At 46.9% G+C, this 26,516-nt stretch overlaps 1 protein-coding gene across 1 annotated transcript in view; it reads right to left on the reverse strand.

Annotated features, from left to right (window-relative positions):
• EFCAB6 (EF-hand calcium binding domain 6) overlaps positions 1 to 26,516 on the reverse strand; it is a 225,008-nt gene that overhangs the window by 71,917 nt on the left and 126,575 nt on the right. Inside the window, exons 18-20 of the mRNA XM_032416504.1 lie at positions 16,313 to 16,427; positions 13,800 to 13,933; positions 8,095 to 8,327 (exon numbers count right to left, since the gene is read on the reverse strand). Of these exons, the coding sequence (XP_032272395.1) occupies positions 8,095 to 8,327; positions 13,800 to 13,933; positions 16,313 to 16,427 (482 nt within the window). The remainder of the gene's footprint in view (positions 1 to 8,094; positions 8,328 to 13,799; positions 13,934 to 16,312; positions 16,428 to 26,516) is intronic.

The following is a 26,516-nucleotide window of genomic DNA, read 5'->3' on the forward strand; positions in this document are numbered from 1 at the left end:
CCTGCCTTCACCTTTAGGCTCCTTCTAAATCCAACCTGCACCCAGAGGTCTCACCTGAACTTCCCCCAAAGGATACAGATTCTATGTCTGCAAAGTCAATGTACCCAAACTGATCTATCTAAATGCAAATCCAAACAGCCCCCACCAATCCAATTTCTCTTCTAGGCCATAAGTCTTGATTATTTTCTTAGGGGTCCATGCTCAAACCAGGGACTCCTAAGGTTTTTCCATCCATTTCTCCCCTGTCCCATCTTACATATCCATCTCCTCTAGAGAGATCAGAAGGTTTTTCTATGGGCTTTTCCAAAAGTCACTGATTTCCACTCCTATTACCTGACTCTTTAGATCTTGATAGTCAGGAAGATGCAGCTTTCCTATCAGCCAGTCTGTCAGACACAAACATATACGAACTCTTCCTATGTGCTGCTCTAGGTCCTACAAACACACTGAACAACAATGTGGACAGAGCAGACGTCCTCAAGGAGCTCATACTGCAATGGTGAGAACTTACAGCAAACACATGGGAAAATGAATGAATCAGATAACTTCAGATACTGAAGATGGGTGAGAGGGAAATCTTCATCTAAGAAGTCCAGGGAGCAGCTCTTTGAGGCATGAGTGATGAAGAGGCAGCTGTGTGATCTCAGGGACCAGCACTCCAGGCAGGTCAAGATCCCAGTTAAGGTGGAGTAAGCACACTCCCATCCTCTGTCCCCCACTGATTACAACTAAAAACTTTAGACAGAATACAAAAAGTAACCCTGAGGACACTAAAAATTAAACAATAGTAGGCTGATGGAAGAGGGAAATCAAAACTTGAAGAATAACTGATAGAGTGTGAGTTTCGTGGGTTCTTTACCACCCATATTCCCAGCTTAGGCTTAAGGGCAGTCCTGATTCTGGAACTGTGCAGCAGGCATGGACTAAAAAAGCTCCAAAAGAAAGCCTGTTCTTCTGACCAGAGAACTCTGAAGGAAGGTCCTGAAGTACAAAGAGTATGGGGGTAGAACACCTGTTTTGTCTCTTTTCACCCTTCTGGTCCTGATCCCAGGACTCCCAGTTACAAAACTGCACTTTTGTGACAGGGCCAGCAGTAGTAGTAGTGGCCAGGTAGGTCCCTAAAACTGCAACTCTTCTCTTTCACCAGAGGACATGCTCTGTGTTCAAGGAATGTGGAAGGTATCCACATTATTGTTCTTCTCTCACCATGTTGCCCTGGGGGTGGACCCAGTTATAGGAAGTACATAACAGTACAGGTAGGCTAAAACCTAGTTTCCAGTCAGAAGACCAAAAACTAAGGCCCTTTCTGGGGGCTGTAGAGTGTGGGGAGAAATAGAGAGGAGCGATCTGGAAAATAGGCTGCCCAAATCTGTACAGGAAGTCCCAGGTTCACCTCTGCTGTGCACATGTGTGAAACTAACCCAAAGCAGCAGAGCAGAAACCTTGAGAACTTGACTGCTGCATAGTGAAGACTTGCCCCTGGGTGCTGTACACATGGGCTGGCCTGCTAGTGCTGCAGTGACCTTGAAATTAAACTGACAGGGAAACCACAGAAGGCAGGTCAGGACTTACAGTCTGAACCTAACTGGATTGATTGTCTGCTTAAAAAAATAAATAAAAAACAAATCAACATGCTACTGAGGATTTTAACAGGGCCAGAATATCATAATATAATATTAAAAGTGTCCAGGATACAATCCAAAATCACTTGGCATACAAAGAACCAGGAAAATCCCAACAATTTTCAAGGTAAAAGACAACAGAAACCCAAATCCAAGATGACCCAGATGTTGAAATTATCATATTTTAAAGCAGCTATGATAACCATGAAGTAAGAGTAAATGACCTTGAAATAAGTGGAAAGACGGATGTTCTGAGCCAAGAAATAGAAGCTTAAAAAAAAAAAAAAGGCTGGGGGAAGACAAACACCAAATGGAAACTTTAGAACTGAAAAATACAACTGAAATAAAATTTTCACTGGATTGGCTCATGGATTGACAGAATGCAGATGACAGAGGAGTGAGTCAGTGAACTTGAAGACAGATGAATAGAATTAATCCAATTTGATCAACAGAAAAAGAAGAGAGAATAATATAGCCCCAGGGACTAATATAGGGACTTGTGATACAAAATCAAAAAGTCTGACATTCATGTCATTTGGATATAACAAGGGGAGGAGGGAGAGATTGGTACCAAAAAATTTTTAAATGTGAGGAAATAATTGCTGGAACCTTTCTAAACTTGATGAAAAACACAAATTTACAGATTCAAGAAGTTCGGTAAGCCCCAAAAAAGATAAACATAGAAAGTCATGCTCAAACACATCATACTAAACCTACTCAAAACCAAAGATAAAGCAAAAAGTCTTAAAAGCAACTTGAGGAAAACGACAGGTGCCATGTAGGGTGCAAGACCATCTGAATGACTGCAGACTTCTCACCACAAACCATGGAGGCCTGAAAGCAATGTAATAATAGTTGCAAAGTGCTGTGAAAACAACTGTTGATCCAGAATTCTATACCCAGCAAAAATACATGTTGGGAATGAAGGAGCAAGAGAGATCTTCTCAGTGAAGGAAGACTAAGACAATTTGTCTCCAGTAGACATGCTCTAAAAGACTTGCTGAAGGAAGTTCTTCAGAGGAAGGAAAATGATAGCAGAGAGAAACTTAGAACTTCAGAAATACAGGAACAGAGGCAGAAATGATAAGTATAAATATGCTATTTTTCTCAGATATCAAAATGCATGAAGCATAAATGGATAGACCTGGAAGGAGGTATAGACAAATGCATAACTGTTTTTGGAGACTTCAAGACTCCTCTCTTAGTAACTGATAGAACAAATAGAAAATAAGCAAGAACACAGAAGACCTGAACACTATTAAGCAACTTGATCTCATTGGCACACTCTGCCCAACAAGAGCCAAATACACATTCTTGTCAAGTATCCATGCAATCATGGATACCAACACAGACCATCTCTAGGGTCATAAAATAAACAAATGTCAAAGAAATAAAATCATACAAAGCATGTATTCTGACCACAACAGAATTAAACTGGGAATCAATTACAGAAAGATAGTTGGAAACCATGCATATATTTTTGAAATTGACAAAAACACACTTTTAAATAATTGTGGATCAAAAGAAAGTCTCTAGGGAAATTAGATAATATTTTTAACGGAATGAAAATTAAAACCATAACATATCCAAGTCTGCGGAATGTAGCCAACTCTGTGCCTATAAGGAAATTGACAGCATTTGGAGTTTCTCTTAAAAAAGAAAGAACCTGAATAAAAAATCTGAGGTTCCAAACTTAAGAAAATAAAAAAGAAGAGCAAACTATACTCAAAGCAAGAAGAAAGCAGGAAATCATAAAGAAGAGAAATCAATAAAATTTAAACAGAGAAACAATAGAGTAGAATTAATGAAGCAAAAAAGTGGTTCTTTGAAAATATCAATAAAATGATAAATCTTTAGCTAACCAGATCAAGAAAAAAGGAGAGAAGTCACCAACTACCAATATCAGAAATGAAAGAAGGGACATCGCTAAAGACACCACAAATATTAAAAGAATAAGAAAGGAGGAATAAAACGAACAACTTTATTCCCATGAATTTAACAGCTTAGATGAAATGGACTGATACCCGAAAAAACACAAACTGCAAAAACTCATTCAAAAAGGAAGAGAAATCGTGGGTGATCTAACTATTAAATTAACTAGATTCATAGTTCAAGTATTTCCAACAAAGGAAACTCCAGGACGTGATCACTTCTTTGGTGAATTATATCAAATATTTAAGGAAGAAATAACAATTCTATATGATCCAGAAAATGGAAGGAACTGGCATTCATGACTTTCAGTTTTTCTTAGAGATCCTTCAAGAACAACAAAAAAGGTATTTATTTTCTTGATGAGATAAAACTCATTCTATCGCAATACCACATGGGTCCACTGACCCTCTCATATATACTATGGGGTCTTAGTGATCTTGATTTCAATTTTACTAGATCGATTTCATTATCCTAAGAAATGGTCAATCATTACTCATTGTTTCCAACTATCCTAAGAAACAAGACTAAAACTGCAATAAGAAAACAAAAAATGAGGGGAATCGCCTAGCTGAGGACATGATATTGAAATGAATCACTCCCCAGTCTCCTGATTGCACTGCCCAAAGTATACCAGCATCTTTCAAGAAGGTATAAAAGGAGACAGCGACACCATCTTTGTAGTCTTCTGTTAGTTTTCATTGAACACAGTGAGAAATTCAGAATGCTTATTTCATGCTCAAATGGCAGAGGGAAGAAAACTGAGATAAGAAGCTGTTTCCCAATGATCAGATGAACTGGAAGAGGAGTGCACACAGACAGAACACTCTGGATTCCAGTGATGATGGTGAAACTGATCATATAAGCCAAATCTCTTAACAAGTGAATGATATATTTCTAAGAACAAAAGGTAAATTTGGTATTTTAAATTCAGCTAGTCATCCAACAGGAAGGACCTGATCATACAATATTTTGTGACAAGAAGCTGGAGCGTCTAATTTTGCTAAAAGGACACGTGACAGTGTTGTTTCATTGTCTATGATATACATGCACCAAAATGCACTTGATGTGGGTTGTCAGTAGATAAATGGACAGGCAGGTGTTCTTAAACAAGGGAAGAGACTGGAAGGGAAGAGATAATATAAAATGAAACAGGTCATTGGACCAATCATTTTAATTAGTATTTATACATCTAAAAATGAAAATGTTTTGCAGTTATGAATCAAACAAGATGGTCTTACTCTCTTCAACCAATTTACAACCCTCAAAGTTTTCAAAAGTATTGTGTTTTGATAATGTCATTGGCAAGTGAAGAAGGCCCAGAAGGCAGAGGTGCCCCAGCAAGAGGTTGGGATGACTTCCAGAAAGGGATGGCACTGAGGTTTGGCTGGTGGAGGAAAGAGAGGCTGGTGTAGTGGGCGGGTGAAGGAGGGTGAGATCTCTAGGCAGAGAAAGGGGCCCCTCCAAACGGCACCCTGGGTTCACATCTTGGCCCCCCACCCATCACCTGGGTCCCTTATCTGGAAAGTCAACTAGTAGTCCCCCCCTTAGTTGGGGTCTCTGCACTATCTCTACCAGACCCTTGGAGGCCACACTGGGTCTCCCTGGGCTGCAGGCTCTCCTCCTTTACATCCATGCTCTACTCTGGGGCTGCTGAAGGATCTTTCTGCAGCACGATGTGACCCCCTCCCTCCATAGCACAAAACCCTCTCCTGTCTACTGGTAAATGATGAACTCCCCAGCTCGGTTCTCTGGCCCCTTCTCAGCTGGCCCTCCTGCCTCTCCAGGATTCCCCTCCTACCATGCCCCACCGTCCGTGCATGCCACTTCTGCACACATATCCTCTCCTCATTTCCCGAATGTGCTCGACATTCCCACCGCAGATTTTGTAAGTGCCGCTCTCTGGCCTTGAACCGCCGTCTGGTAGTCTGCACCTGACAAACTCCTACTCTCACCTCAAGATCCCACTCAGATGTCCCACTTTTCCTGTGCGCCTCAAGCAGGCTTAGCTGCTCCCATCTCTGTGGTACTTCAGACAACCTTACATTTCAGTGTAGCTCTTTATTTTTGTACCTGTCCCATATACGGCCATTACCTCCTTCAAAAGGAACCTTATTCATCTTTGTATCACCTCGTCCCGGGGCAACATCTAGCACATAGCAGACCCTCAGTAAATATTTGTTGAATGAAGGCATACATACAAATAAGAAGGCTGAGTCATTTGAATGGGAAGATGGCGCTTTGTGGTTGAAATTTTCTAGGTTCATTCTGCATACATTCTCCAGAAAATTCTTTGGGAAGGATATTTTTGTATTGTTTTAATGTTAAGCAATCAAGTCTCATATTAAAACTCCTCAGAACTTGAGCAATTGGAAGCAGGTGTCCAATTCACATGCTATATGATCATTTCACTTAGAGACTACAGTTGTTTTCTTTCTGGCTGGCTTTTCTTAAAGTACAGGCAAAATAAAACCAATGAATTCAGAGAGAAAAACTAAAGAGCAGTATCAGAGGGCTTCTGCAGCCTAGCCAAGTATCATGCAATCTGGCCCAGCAATGGGGGCTCCTGAAGGCTCCCCGCTCCAGGGAGCTCCCTTGCCTGGTGGACGGAGTAGGCCACTGGTACCTTAAGGGCAGAACAGCCTAGTGAATGTTACTATCATGCAGAAAACACATCTCTGCGTTATCGTAGTGGATGGTAATGCTTCCAAAAATAGTAGTATTGGTCCAGGAGTGGCTGAATGGCTTCTTCATTCAAGCTTGTTGGCATTCAACAGATCTCAACAGGGTAGATGGTATTGGCATTGCTGTTACTGCTTAAGGGGGCATATGCTCTCACTGGGAGAAATGGAGGAGACAAATGGAGTTCCAGCCGGGCTGGACATGCAGACTCCCCTCCTCACCGGGAGGGAGGCTGGCATGGAGTGGACAGGGGCCGGGGGTGGAGCACTGCCTGGGAAAGAGTTGGAAGGGTCCTTGCATCTCCCCAAACAGTTGCACAGCTGACCCCAGATTTATACAAAGAAAAAGATATTCAGTCAATCCTTGAATAGTGAGGGGGTTAGGAGCACCAACCCCCACAAGTCGAAAATCCCCAAAGAAGTTCTGACCCCCCCCCCAGATTAACTACTAATAGCTTACTGTTGACTGGAAGCCTTACAGAGAACACAATCGATTAGCCGATATTGTATATATTACGTGTATAAATATGCTGTATTCTCACAATAAAGCCAGGGAAGAGAAAATGTTAAGAAAATCATAAGGAAGAAGGGGCACCTGGGTGGCTCAGTGGGTTAAGTGCCTGCCTTCGGCTCGGGTCATGAACCCGGGGTCCTGGGATCGAGCCCCACATTAGGCTCCCAGTTCAGTGGGGAGTCTGCTTCTCCCTCTGCCCCTCCCTTCCTCATGCTCTCTCGAGCTCTCTCTCTCAAATAAAAAAAAATCTTAAAAAAAAAAGAAAATCAGAGGTGCCTGGGTGGCTCAGTCGTTATGTGCCTGCCTTCAGCTCAGGTCATGATCCCAGAGTCCTGGGATCGAGCCCCACATGGGGCTCCCTGCTCCGCGGGAAGCCTGATTTTCCCTTTCCCACTCCCCTTGTTTGTGTTCCCTCTCTCACTGTCTCTGTCTGTCAAATAAATAAATAATCTTAAAAAAGAAAGAAAATCATAAGGAAGAGAAAACACGTTTATAGTACTGTACTGTATGTATAAAAAAAATCCACATATAAGTCAACTTGCAGGGTTAAAGTATCCTGTGTTGCTCAAGGGTCAACTGTGTGTTTTTGTTTTTTTTTAAGATTTTTTTTTTTTATTTGAGAGAGAGAGAATGAGAGAGAGCACATGAGAGAGGGGAGGGTCAGAGGGAGAAGCAGACTCCCTGCTGAGCAGGGAGCCCAATGCGGGACTCGATCCAGGGACTCCAGGATCATGACCTGAGCCGAAGGCAGTCGCTTAACCAACTGAGCCACCCAGGCGCCCCAAGGGTCAACTGTGTATGTATATGTTTACATTCACAAGAAAAGCCTGAAATGATACTCAGTTTCCAGCAATTATCATAAGGGGTTCCGTGGTTCCCCAATTCACACAGATTGCGTGGGCTGACGTGTTAGTAGCTGGATGAGTGTTCTCTCGACAAGTGTTAGTGTGCAGCCCCCCGGAGTGGCCCAGCACAGATCGGATAAAGGGCAGGGTGCCAAGAGGTCTTGGAAGGCTGAGCAACACGCATATACACCTGACCCCCACTTTATAAGAGAAAATACGTAAGTATCTGTATTTGTGTGCCTTGAAAGAAGACTGGCGTGATTCACAGTGAAATGCCAACATGATGCTTATGGGTGGCTAGGTGAGGTTGTACCTTCTAATCTGCACCTGTAATTTCTAGCTTTTTTACATTGATCGCATATTCCTTGGGTGATTCTTCTGGAACCACCAAAAAGACAAAATAATTGCTCCCAGGGGCAATTCTCCTCCCCCCCACCCTGTGGGCACAGCGGGAGCGCCGGACTGGGTGCGGGCAAAGGCGCTGAGCCACACTGCCCTCTTACCTAATGAGTCTTTGAGGCGCATCATCTGTTCTGAATGTTCTCTCCTCACACAGATTTCGAAATTCCCGATAATTTAGAGTGACGCTGAGTCTCAAGCCAAGAAGGCCCAGGAAACGCTCAAAGTCTTCGTCTTTAAGATTGAACAGTAAGTGCAGTAGCAATCTGTGAAGATCATGCATGTTGATTATGCCATCCCTGTCAGTGTCTATTTTAAAGAAGGCAGAGTAGGGGTCCTAAAAACAAAACGCACACGTCAAAGCACTTCCTTCTGAACCCCGCCGCCAACACACTTACAACCCCGCACAGACGGACTCATCTCCAGAATGAGGAAGGGGCAGCCTTCCCACTCCTGCTTTTGGGAGCTCTCACTCCTCCAGGAATATCCTTGCCACGATGTTTTTCCCAAGAAATGATAAACCATGTTCTCCGGTGCCCTCTTTTAATGCAAAGAGTCCAGGAAAAGGGACAAGAAGAGCTTATCTTTCCCCTCCTCTGTTTATGGTACTGCTCCTTCCAGCACCAGAAGTAAGAGGATGCTGGAGCTTTCCGGGGCAGAGAAACATCTAGATCTCCATGTTTCTACAGAGGGTTCATGATGTTTGGCGACTTCTGCCTACAGGACAACGAGCGCAGGACTGGATGGCCCCCCGAGGGGCCACCCAGAGGCCAGGGCCTGGTGTTTGAGGACCGTGCTGAGGAACCAGCCCCGGCTGAGCTCCGCGTGCCTGCTGCACCCGCAGGACGTGGCTCGGGTGTGCCTGCTCAGTTGGTGCCGCACGAGGGCACGGCCATCCCCATCCTGCAGATGAGGAGATGGGGGCTGGGAGCGAACTTGTGATTTAGAGGCCGTGCTGCCCTCCTGGAGGCGGGTTGTTTAATTTCAAATCCCAGCTCTGCTACTTCATTTTGGGGTAACCTTAGGCAAGATCTTTAACCTGGCCACACTTCCATTTTCTCATCTGTAAAATGGGGATGGTGAAAGTCCCTACTTCCTGGGGTGGTGGTGAGGGTTGAATATGCTAATGTATGCCAATCACCTGGCACGTCTTCTAAGCGCCCTAACATGTTGTCTGCTACTATGACTGCTGCCCAAGGTCGGACAGCAAGTGCCTGACACTCAGGCTTTGAATGGGCTCTGTCTCGGCCAATGCCCGTGCTTCCCCCGAATGCGCTTCCCGTGTCTCAGACTTGAAGAGTCGACGATGTGGCCCCAGCACCCCTCGTCTCCATCCGTACTTGACGCAGCGCCCCCCTCCAGCTGCGGGCTCGTCTGGTGACTCTGGAGGCGCTGCAGTCCTACCTGCATGTCCCGGGATCTGCCTTATTTATAACAAAGCGAGACCCGCTGTGACTCAAGTGTCTAGTTCAGACGTTTTGGGATTTTGTGGAGAGATCTATCTTCACTCCTGCATTCACTCGGCACCTCCTATGTGCAGTCACTGCACTGAATGGTATGGAGACCGACTTCCAGTGCTGCCCCTGCCTCTCAGGGGCACCACCATCCAGCAGGCAGGCACCTGTGTCACCACCGCTGGGGACTTGCTCGGGGTGCAGGCCACCTCTTTGCGGCCGATTCCCGCGACACCGCCAGCGCCAGGCCCTCCCACACCCTCCAAGCTCACATCTGCAGGGGCTCTGGAGCATCTCCGCTTGGATGTCAAACCAAACAAGCCCCAGGTCAAGCCCCTGACCTCTGAGCCCCGCCCTCAACTTGCTCCTCCTCGGCTTTCCCACATCCAGAGGTGACAGGCTTTTTTTCACAGACCTTGGCATCAAGCCCGGCCCCTGCCTTCCTTGCGCGCACCGCCCGGTCCCAGCGCTGCTCCCCGGACCCCACAGGAAGCGCACGAGGGGCTGGGGGCACCCCCACTGTTGCCACCGCCCTCTCGCACAGCCCAGGTCAGTGCCCGCCGCACCTCTGCTCACCCCGCCGGCTCTCTGCCGCACGCACAATCCGGTCCTAAGTCCCGCTACGGCCCCCAAACCCGGAGACCCCTCTGCCCTCATTCCTCTCCTCTGCCCCCTTGCTGTCCTGGGAACGTGCCAAGCCTGCCTTGGGCATCTCAGGGAATTCTCCACAGTACCTGCACCCTTTGGCGTGTCCGCTCCAACGTCACCTCTCAGGGAGCATCTCCTGACCCCCTCCGGACAACGGCACCCTGACGGGTCCCTGACACTCACCCTGCCTTACTTTTCTTCATAGAGCATGTAACCGCCTGACAAACTAGAGACTTATGCCTTCACTGTCTGCTCCCTTTCTGGAAGGTAAACATGTGACTGGGGCTCTGATCTGTTGCTTGTATCTGCAGCTCAGAGCGGTGCTCCATAAACACCTGTGGAATGAAGCTGGTGGGTCTGGAGAGGGCAAGTGTTTCCTGAGCACCTATTACGTGCCAAGCACTCTGCTGCGCGGACACACATTGTAACGACAACACGGTCCCTGACATCAAAGTTCTCACAGTCCAGCGGGGCACAAAGGCTGCAAGCCAATGAGAGCAAGTCAGTGTGGCAGGTGCCAGAAGTCAGGCGTGAGAGCCGTGCTCACTGCCAGCCTGGACTGCCGGATGATGGGGACAGTCCACATGCCATGGAACCCACGTTGATAATCTTCACAAATATAAAAACCTTCATCGTTCCCCACATCTCGGTCTTTGGCTCCCCAGAACGAAGACTCCTAATTTTATGGGAGTCACACAGATGCAACCTCTACTAGACATGTGGCTTTGGGTAAGTTTCTCCCCATATTAGACCCTTGGTTTCTCCATCTGTTAAATGGGGATGCTAATGCCTACTTGATAGGGTAGTGTAAGGATTTAAACAAATGAGGCCACGTAGGTAATCCTTCCAGTTCACTGCCTGGCATGGAATGTGAGGTCTTTTATTCATTCAACAAATACATATCGATCACGTATTACATGGCAGGCACTGTGGTGGCTGTTTGAGTTACTGTGGATGATTCAGGAACAGCTCAGCCCTAATGTCTCATAGGATTACAAGTCTACGTGCACTTGTGCTGGGAGGGGAACGGATGGCAGCCGATCTCCCCACAGATCTGAAGGTGAGGGAAAGCACGGAGCACTTAAGAAAGATCAGAGCTTGGGTAGGAGTTAACTGATCAAAGGGGTTGGACTGGCAGTCCAGGCAAAGGAACAGAATGTGCAAAGACATGAAGGTGAGGAAGAACACTGGCTGGAGTGTGAAGTGAGGAGGAGAGGGGTCAAGGTGCAGCAGGAGAGGCAGTCCCAGCCAGTGCAGAACTGGGGCCCACAGGCCAATCAGGCAGGACTGAGGCCAGTCCTAAGGGGACCAGCAAAGGGGCTGCTCTGATCAGGGCTACATGCTGAGGCCAGCCCCCAAGGTCCAATGTCGAGGACAGACCATGAAGTGAAAAATGAAGTTGAGAAATGTATGTATAGAATGATCCCATTTGTGTGTATGGGGGGGAGGGGTAGGTCCTGATTGTTTTAAAATATAAACCTGAATCCATGGACAGATGCCTGACCCTGCAGAGACGTGGTCCCTGGGCTGAGGGAGCCCACAGGGGCCAACAGAGAACCTGTGGTCAGGTCGTGTCCCTGGGTCACCCAGGGGCTCTCTGGGCCTGCTTTCCTCAGCACCCTCAGGGAGAAAAGATGAATTATGTCCTCAGCTCTTCATGGTTTTTGGCCTGAGCTGTGGCTGTGACCCCAGCTGAGCGCTGATATGGCCTCATTCGGCTACAGAATTACTGGGCCGACAGCAGCAGCAGCTGTGATTGTATTTTAAACTAATTCAAGTCAGATTTTTCATTATTGACGAGGAGAGACGTTCAAGAATTTCTCATGAATAGGAACTCAATAAAGTAAGTAAAGTGACTGTCCCTTCCCATTCAAAAATCAAGGCACACACTTTGCCTCGTTCACGCCCACCTGTGAGGACAACAAGCAAATGTGCAATGACCCCAGACGTCACCCGCATCCTAGTACAGACCATGCAAACTCTGGCAGTTAGAGGTTCACTTCTTTGTCTCAACCACTAGATTATAAACTCTTGGTAGGATAGAGTGGGTGTCAGTGAGTGTTCATTGAATCAGTTCACTGTGTAATTATTTAAACTAAAGATCACTGGGAAATACGGGACATGTGTGCGCTGTCACCAAGCTTCATGGGGACCAAAGGTAGGAAAACAGTGGTGCAAGCACAGAGCTTGGCTCTCCCCACTGAGTCCCCCCACCGGGAAAGGTGTGCAGAGGAGACAGGTGGAGGGAGAGGCCAGAAAAAGGGGTCTGGCTTGCAACAGAGTGGGTGAGTTAGTGCCCTGGGTAAGGGCAGCAGAGGGGTGCTGTCCTGGGACCCCTCTGGGGCACTCCAGCCCTCTGCTGACGGGCGCAGAGGGGACGCTTGATCCTGGGGCCTCTCTGCCTCCTCTTCTGCCCTCTCGCCTTCAGCCAGGCCTTCCTTCTTCAGAAAACCAGGCTCTCGACCCTCTACCTGACCCTGGCCTGCTCTGTGCTCCCCGGGGCTGGGCATTCGCTCAGACTGAATAGTGAGGACCAGCCCTTCTCCGCATACACTTATGGGGACCACAGCTTTTCAAACCAAGGATTAGGATGCAGGGTCTGATGGCTGGACAGAATGTTCAAAGTCAGAACCATCCTGCAAATCCAAGCTAGACAGTCATCATAAATACATTTATTTTTAAATGGGAGCTTGGTAACCAAAATGCATCTCCAATTGGCAGTCAGTGCGGGGAAGAGGCTTCAGAAACACAGAACCACGCGGGGGCTAGCTCCACTCCCAGGTTGCTCCCCACCCTTTTCTTCTGGACTCACCCCCTCCTCGCCCACGTGCCCCTGCACACCCTGGGGCCTTCACCCTATAGCTAATACAGTCGGCTTATTAAATTGATCTTCCCCCTTTAATTGCTCCTTTTACTTCTCACCACAGCAGTTAAGTTGTTCTTTGCCTGCCTCTGTGTTTCAATGGCTACTGTCTATTTCTCCTGTCTTATCCATTCCAGCTTCCACATGCAACCCATCCTACCGATAAGTGAGCTTTTCCCTGAAGCCCATGACCTGTCCGCCACCTGCCTTGAGCAAGCTCCCTCTTTTAGTGTTTGTTCCTTCCTTTTTCTGGCCAGCACATGCTGCGGGTTTAGGATTTGGTTCAGGAGCCACCTCCTCCAGGAAGTCCTCCTTAATGGGGTGTTTTCCCTGTGCCTCCATAGCAGGCTACAGCTCCCCCGACAACCGGCAATCCCATGTGTCTGAACCATCTGCGTCTCAGAATGGATGGAGCTCCTACCTTTCATCCCCAGCTTTTAGCAGAGATTCCAGCCTATCGTAAGTGTATAATGCTCATCTGGTGAGTGGATGGGTGGTGTGAAGACGATGGATGAATGGATCCTAAATTCCCTGTAACTCAGGTTGCCCAGACCCTCCCCACCCCATCCCCTCCTTATTTCTCCAAGGCCTTTGAGAGGCAGAAGGCAGAGCCAGCAAAGTGGCAGCAGGGAAGGACCTCAGGGAGGGGAGGGGATTGCAGAGTTAAGGCCGAGTCCCCCTCCCCAGGAAGGAGAGAAGGGGTGAGCCTGAGTCTGTGGTGTGTCCCATGATGAGCCGAACATAACGGATTGCCGGAGTGACAGCCTGCATGGTTGAAGGGCTGGGAGCATGGTGGGGGGGGAGGTGTCCAGATAAGCCAAGCAGTAGATAGGTCATAGTTTACCCGGAAGGCTTCCTTCAGTCTCTGGGGGAACTGCTTCAGGCATTCTTCAGCGGTTATAAAGTAGCTGTCTAAATTATTCTTTGAAAGAACTGGAGTCTGCAATGGGGTCACTTCCGGCCCCTTCATTTTAGCATCTGAAACAATGACATAAACCAGAAGACTTCCGTTAGTGGCATGCCTACCTCTTTATTTCTGTTGCAACCTGGATGTCTTCCTGTCCCAAATCCTGCCTGAATACTCGACGGGAATGAGGCTCTGTGAAGTGAACTTAGCATTAACTTGGTTATGATCTGGTTTCTTTCCCTTCAGTTTCTTGGACATTCTCCCATCACTGCAAGGACTCGTTCTCTGTATGGCAGGGCCACTCTGTCGGCCAGCACACCGCGGCCACCATGCCCGTCCGTTTTTCCAACAGGGCAGGACATCTTGCTCATCCCTCCATTCCCAGAGGCAGTGAATGAGAATTCCTGCCTGGTTTTGGTTCCTAGCCTCGTGCCCTAAACATAGCAATGTGTAAGTCAATCAACATTCATTAATCCACCAGGTGTTTCCTGACCGTTTATCTGCTGGACACTGTACGAGGGGCCTTCAAGTATTTGCTGGTCTTTTCAACAACCTGAAGAGGTGGATTCTCTTCTTGTGCCTCGTTTACATGCAAGGATATCTATTATTTTGCCCATTTTACATATGAAGAGATGGAGGTTCAGGGGGTTCCCCCAACTTCCCCAAGGTCACAGAGTTCATAGACAGCAACACTGAACTCTGGCCCGCCAGATTCCAGAGCCCGGCAGGCTAATTACTGAGTTATGCCCTCTCTCTCCCCTAAAACAGAGGAAGAAACTATAATCTCTACTTAAAAAACAACCTATTTCCACCAGGTTGGGATAGTGTGAGTGTGGCCTTGTTTAAAGCCAGGCTACAAACCTGGGACTTGGTTTTAGATGTGGTTCTCTGCACGTGTCGCCACCACCCTCTCTCCACTGCTGTGGTCTGTAGGATGGAAGGTGGGCCGAGCATCTGGAGCTCGTGGGCATCCTATGGTCCAGTCTTGAACCTGGCTTTTACCTCACCTTAACCTGGGCTTGGAGTGGCCTCCTCACGGTCACTACACCTGGCAGATCACACCCTCCCCTGCTGCTTAACTCGCCTCTGCTGTGCGCACCCCAGACCCTCGCCCTGGAGCCAGCCTGGGGCCTAGGTCTCTACCCCCACCCCTGTCAGCGTCTGGCTAATGCAGGAAGATAGGCAGTGCTGGGGGACTGGTGGGGGGCAGAGGAGGAGGAGGAGAGTGGGGGGAAAGAACAGCGGTAGGGAGGAAGCCAAGAGCAGTTGTTGGCTATTGAGTCAGATTTTCGCTCTGCAAAGGACCTGCTGCTCTGGGACCTGGGGCAAGTGACTGACTGACTCACCTTGGGCCCCACTTTCTCACGTGAAAAATGAACTCACCTGGCACACTGGAAGCACTAAAATAAATGTGAGTTCCTTTTCCTTCTTTTTGTGCTCCTTCAAAAATGTCATATACCCAAAGTGTCAACATTCTAAAATTCTATGGCTTCTCGAATTGCCTGTTTTTCCGGCACGTGGGACCTCCCCTCCCCTAGGACAGGACTCTAATGCTAGTCTGCGATGGTCAGAAGGAACCTTCGCATTTTCCCAGTGAGGAGTCCCAGCTGCCACTGTCCCTAGGGGAGACCCATCACACTGCACCGTCATCTCCCAGACTGAACGTGAGGATGATGGCAAAATGTCCTGCCCTGTCCAGCCCGACTACATTTGCAGCAAAACAGAAGAGTATTCTGTCAACGTATTTGTGTGATTTCTGTAGCTTTTCTAGAGGGCTTATTTGTCAGTCTAAACTTCAGCAAGAGTGGAGACCAGGGGGAGGATGACACGGCAGAGAGATGGGGGGGCCGGCTGCTTGTCCTCTCTCTGCCAAGTGTGGGGCAGGGGGCAGAACAAGAACAGGGGCAAACGGGAGGCCCCAGCTTCCAGGCTTGACTGCGCTGTACGCCACGAATTTCCTGGCAACCGCTTTGGGGCAGGGGGAGGGGAGGGCCAGCAGCTGAGTGATCTTGGGCGTGTCGTGGAATCTCTTAGACTCTCTGTGTCCTTCTCTACAGAAAAGGAGGAAGGATGCTTGCCTTGGTGGTGCACGGGTGCCGCTAACCACAGACAAACAGGAGCTATTCTCAGGAGGAAAAATCTCAAAGGACAGGAAGCATGATGGAAGGAGCATGGGCTTTGGAGCAAATTTTAGAAACCGTGTGTGCTCTAAGTCTATAGAAGTCTGTAGAGGCAAAATTCTGCACTCACAGTTTGGTTTAGTGAAAAGAAAAGGCCGAAACACAGTCAGACAAAAATCAAACAAAAATGTCTGTTTCTAGTCTTAGAACACACACTGTTTCCGCATCTCAGCTCACGCTACTTCAACCCACAGCCTCGAGGCACCGCTCAACAAGCCTGGAGGTGCCACCAGCCGCGTCCCAGCAGGGCTGGCGCTGGAGATTAGCTACCTTCAAATCCTGCTGCAAAATCAAGATAACTCATCCCTTCTTTCTGATATCCTATTTTTGCAGTCAGCAGAGCATACTGGTCGTCATCCATGGGCATTCCGCTAGCCTCCAGTACCTGGCAAGGAAGAAAGTGAAGGGAGAGGCCGTTAGGTTGTCGCAGGCTCTCCCTGCTGACTGAGTCCCTCCAGCCCCGCAGCGGGCTGAGCCCCTCCAGCCCTGCAGTGGGCTCACCACTGGGGGCCCTGTGCTCCAGCCTGTGATTGTTACTCATCTGCCTCCACCCACAGGCTCCCTGCGGGTGGGGCCCTGGGGGCCGGCGGCCGGGGGGGGGGGGGGGCTGGCTCCCTGGCCCAGTGCAAGGTTTGTTTGTTGAGCGAGTGAGTGAACAAGGGAGTAACTGGGCTCCTGGCCTTGCACTCAGCAGGCCCGGCCCTGGGGGTTGCAGTCAGCGCTGCAAACCTTTCCAAAGGCTACGCCTTCCAAGACATCCAAATTCACATCTGCTGGCACTGCCATGAGTTTCGAGTCTCCTAAAGTGGGATTTATATTCACGTATATCCTAGGAAACATGAACAAAATAAAGCAAGGTGGTTTGAGGAAGGAAAACTAAAATTTTTATTGAAGTTTCATTACGATCCACAGTTTAAGCTGCAAGCTACTGCGTTTTTTGTGGGGGAGAGCGCATCCATGGACCCTGTTCTCCTCTCCTTACGGGAGTGCACTCACTGAGAGTCACCCATGGTCCCTTCCTTCCACCACACGGAACCTACTGCTTACTAATGGTTTCCACTTTGTGTGAGTGGTTGGACGGGTGGAGGGACAAATGAGAAAACGCACTTCCCTGCATTGCACATAATGAAGTGGAATTATCTAGATGATGCGTTCCTAGGAGAAACTGATTAGCTGGGCTGCTCAAGGAGCAGATGCCGCACCCCTCTGTCAGTGGCCGGTAGGCCAACAATGTGGCCAGTGTTACCTGCCTGCAAGTGAATTCCCCCCAGAAGGGATGCTGAGGGGAATATAGGCAGGACAGAAGATACCATCCCTGCTGCTCTCAAAGCACCACAATTTAAATTAGAAAACACGGGTTTTCTTCCAGAAAAGGACATTGAATCACACTTGAAAATGTGTGCATCTCAGGGCCAAAGACATCCAGGATGGCTGAACTTGCCCAGGACAGATGAAAGAAACCTGTCTGGGAGAGCAGAGAGTCTGGAGATGGGTTTTGAAGGAAGAGTTTGTCTGTGTTTTCAGAGGGGAAGGGGACATGGAATACAGAGATCAGCCATTAACACAGGTCAGGGGCTCTGGTGCCACAGAAGCCAGCGTAAGTTGGAGAGCAGAGGACAGTAGGGTCAGTGCCACACTGACTGCATTCTGTGGAGGAAGCTGAAGGGGGAAAGGAACAGGGGATGAGATGAGACAGTACTCATCACTGCCACCACCATCATCACCACCATCATCACCATCATCACCACCATCACCATCATCACCACCATCATCACTACCATCACCACCATCACCACCATCACCATCATCACCATCATCATCACCATCAGCACCACCATCACCATCATCACCATCATCACCATCATCACCACCATCAGCACCATCATCACCATCAGCACCATCATCATCATCATCATCACCATCATCACCATTATCACCACCATCATCACCATCATCACCACCATCATCACCACCATCATCACCATCATCACCATCATCACCACCATCATCACCATCATCACCACGATCATCACCATCATCACTATCATCACCATCATCATGCTTATTGCCTATTACATGCCAGGATTGTGCTGAGGTCTTTATAGATATGGAGCCTTCTGCCTCGGCCTCTCCAGACCAGAACTGAGGAACGTAAACCCACTGAGCTGCAGCAGTGTATCCACAACTTGTGTGCTGTCATTGGCTCCTTCTGTTTGCGTGCATCCTTCTCGGTGTGTGAGACCAGGACCCAGGGAGCTGGCACCACTGGCTGTTCTTATTCTCAGTATCAGTGTCAGTAATGAACAGAATGCGACAGTGGTTTGCTGTAACTGTACTGGCCCAGTTGGTCAGGCCCCGGCCTTGGCGTGGCTTGTGTGTGTGAGTTAAAGTAAACAAGCTGCAGGGTGTGTCTGGTGTGGGATCGGAAGCCGAGTGAAAAGGGAAGGGAACGCAGGTGTGGCGTTGCCTGCAGGGGCTCGGTGGAGAGCAGCACTGGAATCCAAGACGATCCCAAAGGCCCGCCTGGGGACCTGAGCAGCGGCGCTGGCTAGGAATTCTGACGGCTCTGCGCCATCTGCGCGCGCACCCTGTCCCAGCTCTGTGGGAGAGCCTGGCCCAGCACGGGATGGCAGGAGTGTTTCGATGGAAAGCTGCGGCCCACACAGAAGCACCCAACCGGCAAGGGGACTCTGAAGAGGATAGATTGGTTGCTTTCTTTGAAAAATAACTTTATATTTTGAAAACAATTACACATGAATTATTCATTGCAAATTCCTCCTGCTCAGTCCTTTCAAAAAACATATGTATGGGTAGTAAGGAAATGTCTGTAGGCAAATGTTTCACAGCCTGGAGGCTTGTGAAGCACCACGGAGGTTAGGCGTGCCTTGAGCAGCCTGTCCAGAGGTTGCAGGCGTGCAAGCCCCGACGGGCACAGAGCATCATGCAGGACGCAAAACCCAGAGGGTGTGAGGACCAGAAGAGGCAGCATGCACTTTACAAACACACGTGTCCCCAGAGCTTTTTGCACACTCTCATTTCTAAGATGAACACAACAGCAAAGCAACCAGATTTATCATGACCCTTGGAGGCAATTTACCACACAGTGTAAACCTAAACTGCAGCATTTATAAGGCAGATTTCAAAACATTTAACCATTCAAGTCAAGTCCTTTGGTCTTTTCTATGAGGCATTTCCCTAAGAAAGTTCCTCAAGGAGTGACAAGCCATGGCCCTGGCATAATCTGATTCACAAAATCGTCACTCCCGCCATCCCCGGGATGTCCCTTAGATTGCAGCCTGGTTCTTCCACAAGAGGCCACATCACTCCAGGGAAACATCCACCCGTCTCTCCGTGTGAGGAATACTTGTTCACTATGCCTTTTTGTGTCACCTTTTCGTGATCGTCCTGGGGATTATAATATATACCCCTACCTTTTCACAGGCTATTTTTAGAGTTCATATTGAACCACCTCACATAAAATGAAGAACCCTCATGACCATCTAGGCCTTACCCGGCCCCCTGTCCTCTAAGCTACTCTTGGTCCTTTGTTCCATGTCTACATAGATTAAAAGCCTGAGACAATGTGAAAATGTTTGCTTTAAGCACTCATATGTATTTAAAAAGATTTTTCCATTTATTTATTTGAGAGAGAGAGAGCACAGAGGGAGAGGGAGAAGTAGACTCCCCGCTGAGCAGGGAGCCCAACACAAGACTAGATCCCAGGACCCCGGGATCATGCTGAGCTGGAGGCAGATGCTTAACCGACTGAGCCACCCAGGCGCCCCATATGCCTATTTTAATTACAAAAAAATAGCCTTCTGTATTTAATTGGATTTGTACCATTTCCAATATTCCTTATTCCTTCTTGGTCATCTGAGCTCCACCTGGTATCAAACTCCTTCATCCTGAAGAGTTTCCTTCAGCATTTCTTACAGTGAGGATCTGCTTGCAGTAATGTGCTCAGAGCATCGCAGATAAAAGCCCCTTGCATGAGAATACTGCCGGTGGTGGGTGTTCCAGGGACAGTGGCTCAGGTGTGAGAGTTTAAGTTGGCAAGCGTCTCAAACAGAGTCCCAGCTCTGACCACCTCATGACAAGGGCCAGAGCTGGCCTCACAGCTGTCCACACTCCTTCCTGCCCCCAGGTGGTGATGGAAACTTCACAGGTGTCACTGAGAAAGAGAATCTGACTGAAGATCTACTAGGTGCTGGCCACTGCACCAACTTGACTTTCACACATTATCTTAGTGAAATTCGCAGTGTTCCTCAATGAAATATGACCGATTCCATCTTACAAATGAGGAGATCAACGTTTAGGAAGAAAGCTAACTAAGCCACCTGCTTCCTGGAAAGACACAGCTGTACGTGGCAGAGCAGAGGTGTGGACACATGCTAGCCGGACACCGTGGGACGGCAGCATCTTGTAACGCAGCACTGGGGGAGCCTGATGGCAGCTGCTTCCGCCTCACCTTTTACAGATGAGGAGCCCGGAGCCCAGGGGCGCACGGGAGTAGTGTGCGGACGCCCCAGTAACTCAGGTGCGGGTTACTGTCCAGAGATGCTTGGTGGCCAATGACAACAATGGAGCACTGGTGACAGTCTGGATTCAGAGTGGAGGCTTCTGGCTCTAGAAGTAACGGGCTGCACAGCTGCATGCTGGGAAGTGTGTCACTCCCCATTCAGATGACACAGCCTGTGCAGCCTGCAACGGATGCCACTGAAACTGGGTTTGGGTGTCCCCCGAGCCTTTATGTGCCACATGTTTGGGACAGGGTTGCAACAGGAACAGGGACTCCACGAGCCAGCTTCTGCTTGACAAACCATCCAAAGCCCAGTGGCTGACACAAAAACAAGCATTTACTCTCATGCTCATGGATGTGCAGGTCAAGTGCAGTCTTGGTGCATATAAAATGGTTTGGCTAGGTGTTTCTGATTCAGGCTGTGGGCTGACTGGGCTTGGCATCAGGCTGCAGGTTGGGTTTAGGCCTGTTCCGGGTGCATCCATTCTGGGGATCAAACTGAAGGGACAACAGCTACCCTGGGAAAGCTCTTCTACTAGCAGATCGTGGGGGCACAATGCCAACCTAAAGCACACAGCAGATCTAAGGCTGCTGCTCAGGCCACATCCACCGCACGTCATGTCATAGAAAGCCACATGACCAAGCCCAACATCCCTGGGTAAGGGAAGCATCCACTGAGATGGTGAACAATGGAGGAGGTGGGGTGGAGGATAATGACAGGTGCACAAGCTCTGAGGGCCTTTCCAGCTCTTTGCATCTGTGAAATTCTATAAACTTGGGGGCAATGCTGTGACCTCTGGAAACATACCATGATCATAATCTGACCACACCTCAAATCTAAAAATTTCTAGTCCATAGGCTAGATCTGTCTGGTCCACCTGATCTAATTCTACCTGATCCCCCAGCGATGGTATTGCACCACATTTTCAAAACCAATCCTTCCTCCAACCTTAGCGCCCAACTCTGGACCTTCAGACAGAGCAATGGCTTGTCAACAGTGATCACTGAGTTGTAAAACAGTGGTTCTTCTTTTCTCTTTTGCTGCAGGCATGATGATGACAATGATGATTTGGTTTAGACTTTTAAAAATATATTATCCCCGTAGAACCCAGCAAGACTAAAATTGTGTTCTGATGGCTCAGAAGGATAAAATGCTGAACCAAAATTAATCTTCAAAAATTGTGAAATGCGATAGCCTCAGTGTGATCTGACACCTTTTCAACATCAAGGGGAATTGCAGGTGTAACGACTAAATTGACCAGACACGTAATTTTAGAGGCAAATATCCAGAACCTGTTCATTCTTGCATACATGTGTAAAATCTTAGAGTTTTCCATGGGCAGATGCTTAACAGATTGTGAAGACTGAAGATAAGAGCAGATGAGCCATTCCTCCTTCAGAGGAGGCTGTTCTCAAGTCCTAGGGTCGGATCTATTGTCCAACGGGCAAGTGGACACAAGCTGTGAGGCCCAGAGCTGAGTGCCAAGTTGAGTGCACTGGGAGAAGGGGATACTGAACAGCCATACTCCCCTTGGGGATGATAGGCTCTCTGTTCTCCCCTTCTGCACATTCTGTTATGTTATCTCTTCTTGATTTCAAAAGCAGATACATTTTTAATACATAAATTTAATGTAAGTCCAATTGTAATCCTAATAACGTATTTGGGGGGATCCTAATAATGCAAATGGATAAAGTTTATATGGACAAATATAAACATGGCCTCAGAATGCCAAGAAAATGTGAAAAGGAAGAAAAATGAGGAAAGATCAGTTTCACTAAAAAAAAAAAAATCAAACCATATTGCATTGATACAGAAAAGATGTATAGATCAGTGTAACAGAATGGAAATTTCCAGACTCAGACCCAAGTATAATGAGAATTTCACAAGCGACAATCTGGTGGGAAAATATAGAAGAGCCCCATCTTACACCAAATACAAAAATTAATTCCATATGGATTAAGCATTTCATTAAAAAAAAACAACAGTAAAAATTCTTGCAAGAAAGTCTAGGAGATTATCTGTAAAATATGGGAGGGGGACCTGGGAGCTAGAGGCATGACACTTTATTAACCAAGACCACAAACCCAGAATTTATTTTTAAGAGAAGAAAAAAAAGGAAGACAGGAAAGAAGACAAATACATTTGGGCGTACCACACTTAAAACATTTTAATGGAAAAGACAAAACAAAAAGACAAATGACAAATTTTGAAGATATATTTGTAGTACGGAAGACAAAGAGTTGATCAATTAACTAATTCAACAGATTTTTTTGGACACCTATATACCAGTACTGTTGAAGACACTAGGAATACAAGAGTGAACCCAAGGGCCAGGCCCTATTGAAAGATTTTACATATTGTACTGAGTTGAATTATGTCCCCCCAAAAGATACGTTGAAGTCTTAACCCTGGTTCTTGTGAATGTGACCTTTACTCGAAACAGGGTCTTTGCAGATGTGATCAAGCTAAGATGAGGTCATACTGAATTAGGGAGGGCCCTCACTCCAATGAATGCAATCCTTGGAAGAGGGAAATCTGGACCAAGACACACAGAGATGAGGCACCAAGTAAAGACACAGAGACACTAAAGGAAGACATCAGATATTGGAGTGATGGCAGCTACAAAGCTAAGGAATGCCAAGGACTGCCAGCAACCATCAGAAGCTGGAATAGTCAAGGAAAGGAAGGATCCTCCTCTACAACCAGAGGGAACACGATTCTGCAGACACCTTGATTTTGGACTTCTGGCCTCCAGAAGTATTCTCTGTGAGAGAATAAATTTCTGTTGTGTTAAGCCATCTAGTTTGTGGTAATTTGTTACAAATCCCTAGGACACTAATGCACATATATGTGCTCATTTAATTCTAATTCCTCTGATGTAGCGACTACTATCATTTCTATTTTAGGGATAAGGAAACTGAGGCCCAGAGTGGTTTGCTCAAGGTCACACAGGTATTAAATAACAGAGCTGTCATTCCAGCTCTGGTGGCCTGGCTCCAGAGTTTACATTTTAAACCAAAACACTATAATGCTTTTCAAAATTGATGGGGTTCATTCAAAAAATATTTATTGAGCACTTATATATTGGCCCCTGTTTTAGATGCTGGGGATAGGGCGGAGAATGGAAAAGACACAGATAACTGCCCCTGTCGAGCCCACATCTCAGTGAGGGAGATGGGGCTACTGGGAAGCAGGGCCTTCAGGAGAGAACCAGGCTGGAGCTGGTCAAAGGGAAAAGTGTCAGAGAAGAGCCATAGAAGCTGGGAGGGCAGAGGCTGGGGTCTAATTAAGAGAGATACAGAGCCTTGCAGGGGAGAAAGTTCCAGGGTTCAGAATCCAGAGGATGGGGGTAAACTGGGAACTCAAAGCTTCTTATGAGCACAGGATAAATAATGATATCTGTAATAAACATCTCTTAAACATTGACAAGAGGGCAAAGGATGTAAATAGGCAATTCATTTGTTCAAGGAGAACAAATCCTAATAGCAAAAAAAAAAAAAAATCACACATTTACTAGTAGTCAGGGAAATAAATACAAATTAAAGTTAAACTGAGCTATTACTTTAAAACTACCAGACCAGCAAAAATTTAAAAGAGCTATAATGCCTATTGCTAACAGGGGTTGGAAAAAATGATACTCTATTGCATAGCTATTAGAAATAGGAACTGCTATAGTGTGTGGTCTTAAAAAGCAAACAGAGGCGCCTGGGTGGCTCAGTTGGTTAAGTGTCCCACTCCTGATTTCAGCTCAGGTCATGATCTCGGAGTTGTGAGATCGAGCCCCGCATCTGGCTCTGCACTCAGTGGGGAGTCTGCTGGAGATTCTCTCTCCCTCTGCCCCTCCCCCACCCTGCCACGATCCCTCTCTCTCAAATAAATAAATAAATCTTAAAAAAAAAAAAGCAAACAGACAACACATGTTTATAAATATTATGTTAGACCAAGCAGTCCCACTCCCGGGATTCCATTCCGTAGAAATAAAAACATCAGTATGTAGAGACACCTAAAGAAAGATAGTTTAAAGAGATTTTAAAAAGGAAAAGAGAAGTGAATGCCCATCAAAAACGAAATGGTTGATGTTCAGTGTGTTGGAACATTTTTCCTTGCAGAAGGTCTATGCTTCCATTGAGAACCAACAGAAAAGTCAGATAAAATACAGCAAAACATCTCTTTGAAGTACAGCGAGCTGCTGAAGCAACCAGGACTCAAAGGGACAACAGTCTGAGAGGAGGGAGACCCTCAGAAACCTCACTCATGCATTGTGGGAGCAGGGCAAGAGGCTCAGGCTGGGGCTGGTGGCCCAGGCAGATGGTCGTTACCAGCAGGTGGAGAAGCAAACAGAACTTGTGATGAGTTTATGGGACCTGACACCCAAACCAGAGACTTCAACAGATTCCTCATGAGAGGAGGAAGCAGAGAACTAAGCCCAGCATTGCTGGTTTTTCCCTTCAAGATGTTTGCTGAGTTTGGAAGCTGTGTGGGACAGAAGACTAAGAATCAAGGCAGAAAGCCTCTGAAAGGCAAATGGAATCTTTTTTTGTCATCCTGTGGTTCAGGATTTCTCAGTAGCAAGGGCTCAGAGAACAACCCAAGTTCTGAGTTACAAACTTTGGAGGCTAAATTAGGAAAAGGAATTAAAAAAAAAAAAAGCAAATGGAGCTTTGAGAAACTGTAATCCAGCCTCAAATCAACTCAGTCCCTAACTGAATTAAGGTCATCAATCCCCACTCTACCTGACCAGCAAAGGAAAGGGTGCCACTATCTAGAGCCTCTCAATTTTCTTAACATAATATCTGACATTCAATAAAAATCTGTCTGTCATGTCAAGAGACAGAGCCATGTGACCCCAAATCGAGGGAAATAAAAGCAATAGAAAAAGATCTACAGGTGACCCAGATACTGGAGTTAGCAGGGAAAAAAAAGATTTTTAAATAGTTATAAATATGTTTAAGCAAATAGAGGTATATGTTGAGACAATAGAAGAAAAGACACAAACAGGGAATATATTAAAAATAACCAAATGGAAATCCCACAACTGAAAAAATACTAAACGTAAGAACTATATGAATAAAATTAACCACAGATTAGAAAAAGCAGAACACAGGATTAACAAACTGGAAGACAGGTCAATGGAAAATTCTGGGACTGAAGCCCTGAAAGAAAAATAGTGAAAAGTACATAAAAGAGTGAAATATAAGTAAGATCCTGTGAACAGGTCTAACATACATAACTGGAGGCCAAGAAGGACGGAGAGAACAGGGCCTGAGTAGAAGGAGAAGAGACAAGGGCTGGGAATTTTTCACAAAATTTTTATTAAACACATCAACCTACAGACTCAAGAAGACCTGCAAACCCCAGCAGGATGCATACAAAGAAAGGTACACCTTAACACATCTAGAAAACTGCTAAAGTCCAAAGACCAAAAGAAAAACCCTAAAAACTGCTAGAGAAAGAAAAAGACACATTACATTCAAATGTGCAACAGTAAGACTTGATGGTTTATTTATCAACACCCCTGCTAGAAGCCAGAAGACAATGGAATGATATCTTAAAAATGCCAGAAGAGAGTAACTGCCAACCTAAAATACTGTTATTCCCAGCTAAAATATCTTTAAAAAGTAAGAGTGAACTTCTGCTTCTAGGTTTAACATGTGAAGGGTTTGGAAGTCATCACTTCCATTGCTTCAGCAAGAAAAAGGCTGAACATACTGAAAATCAGTAACTTTTCTTAGAGCCATCAGAGAAATCTGACATCTGGAAAGATAGGTGGATACATACAATCACAGCCAAGATCAGCTAACCTGGAGCAGAAGCCATTGTAGCCACAAACTGGTAGGAACACTTAAGTGGTAATTTTGACAAACTACTGGAGGTGGAGTGAGGATTAGCTTGAGACTGAGAAATTCCTGGAGGCCCAGTCTTTGGAGGGGGGCCACATTTTCATGGATTTTACC

The sequence above is a fragment of the Phoca vitulina genome, unplaced genomic scaffold, assembly GCF_004348235.1.
Source record: "Phoca vitulina isolate PV1807 unplaced genomic scaffold, GSC_HSeal_1.0 scaffold19, whole genome shotgun sequence".
Lineage (NCBI taxonomy): Eukaryota > Metazoa > Chordata > Mammalia > Carnivora > Phocidae > Phoca > Phoca vitulina.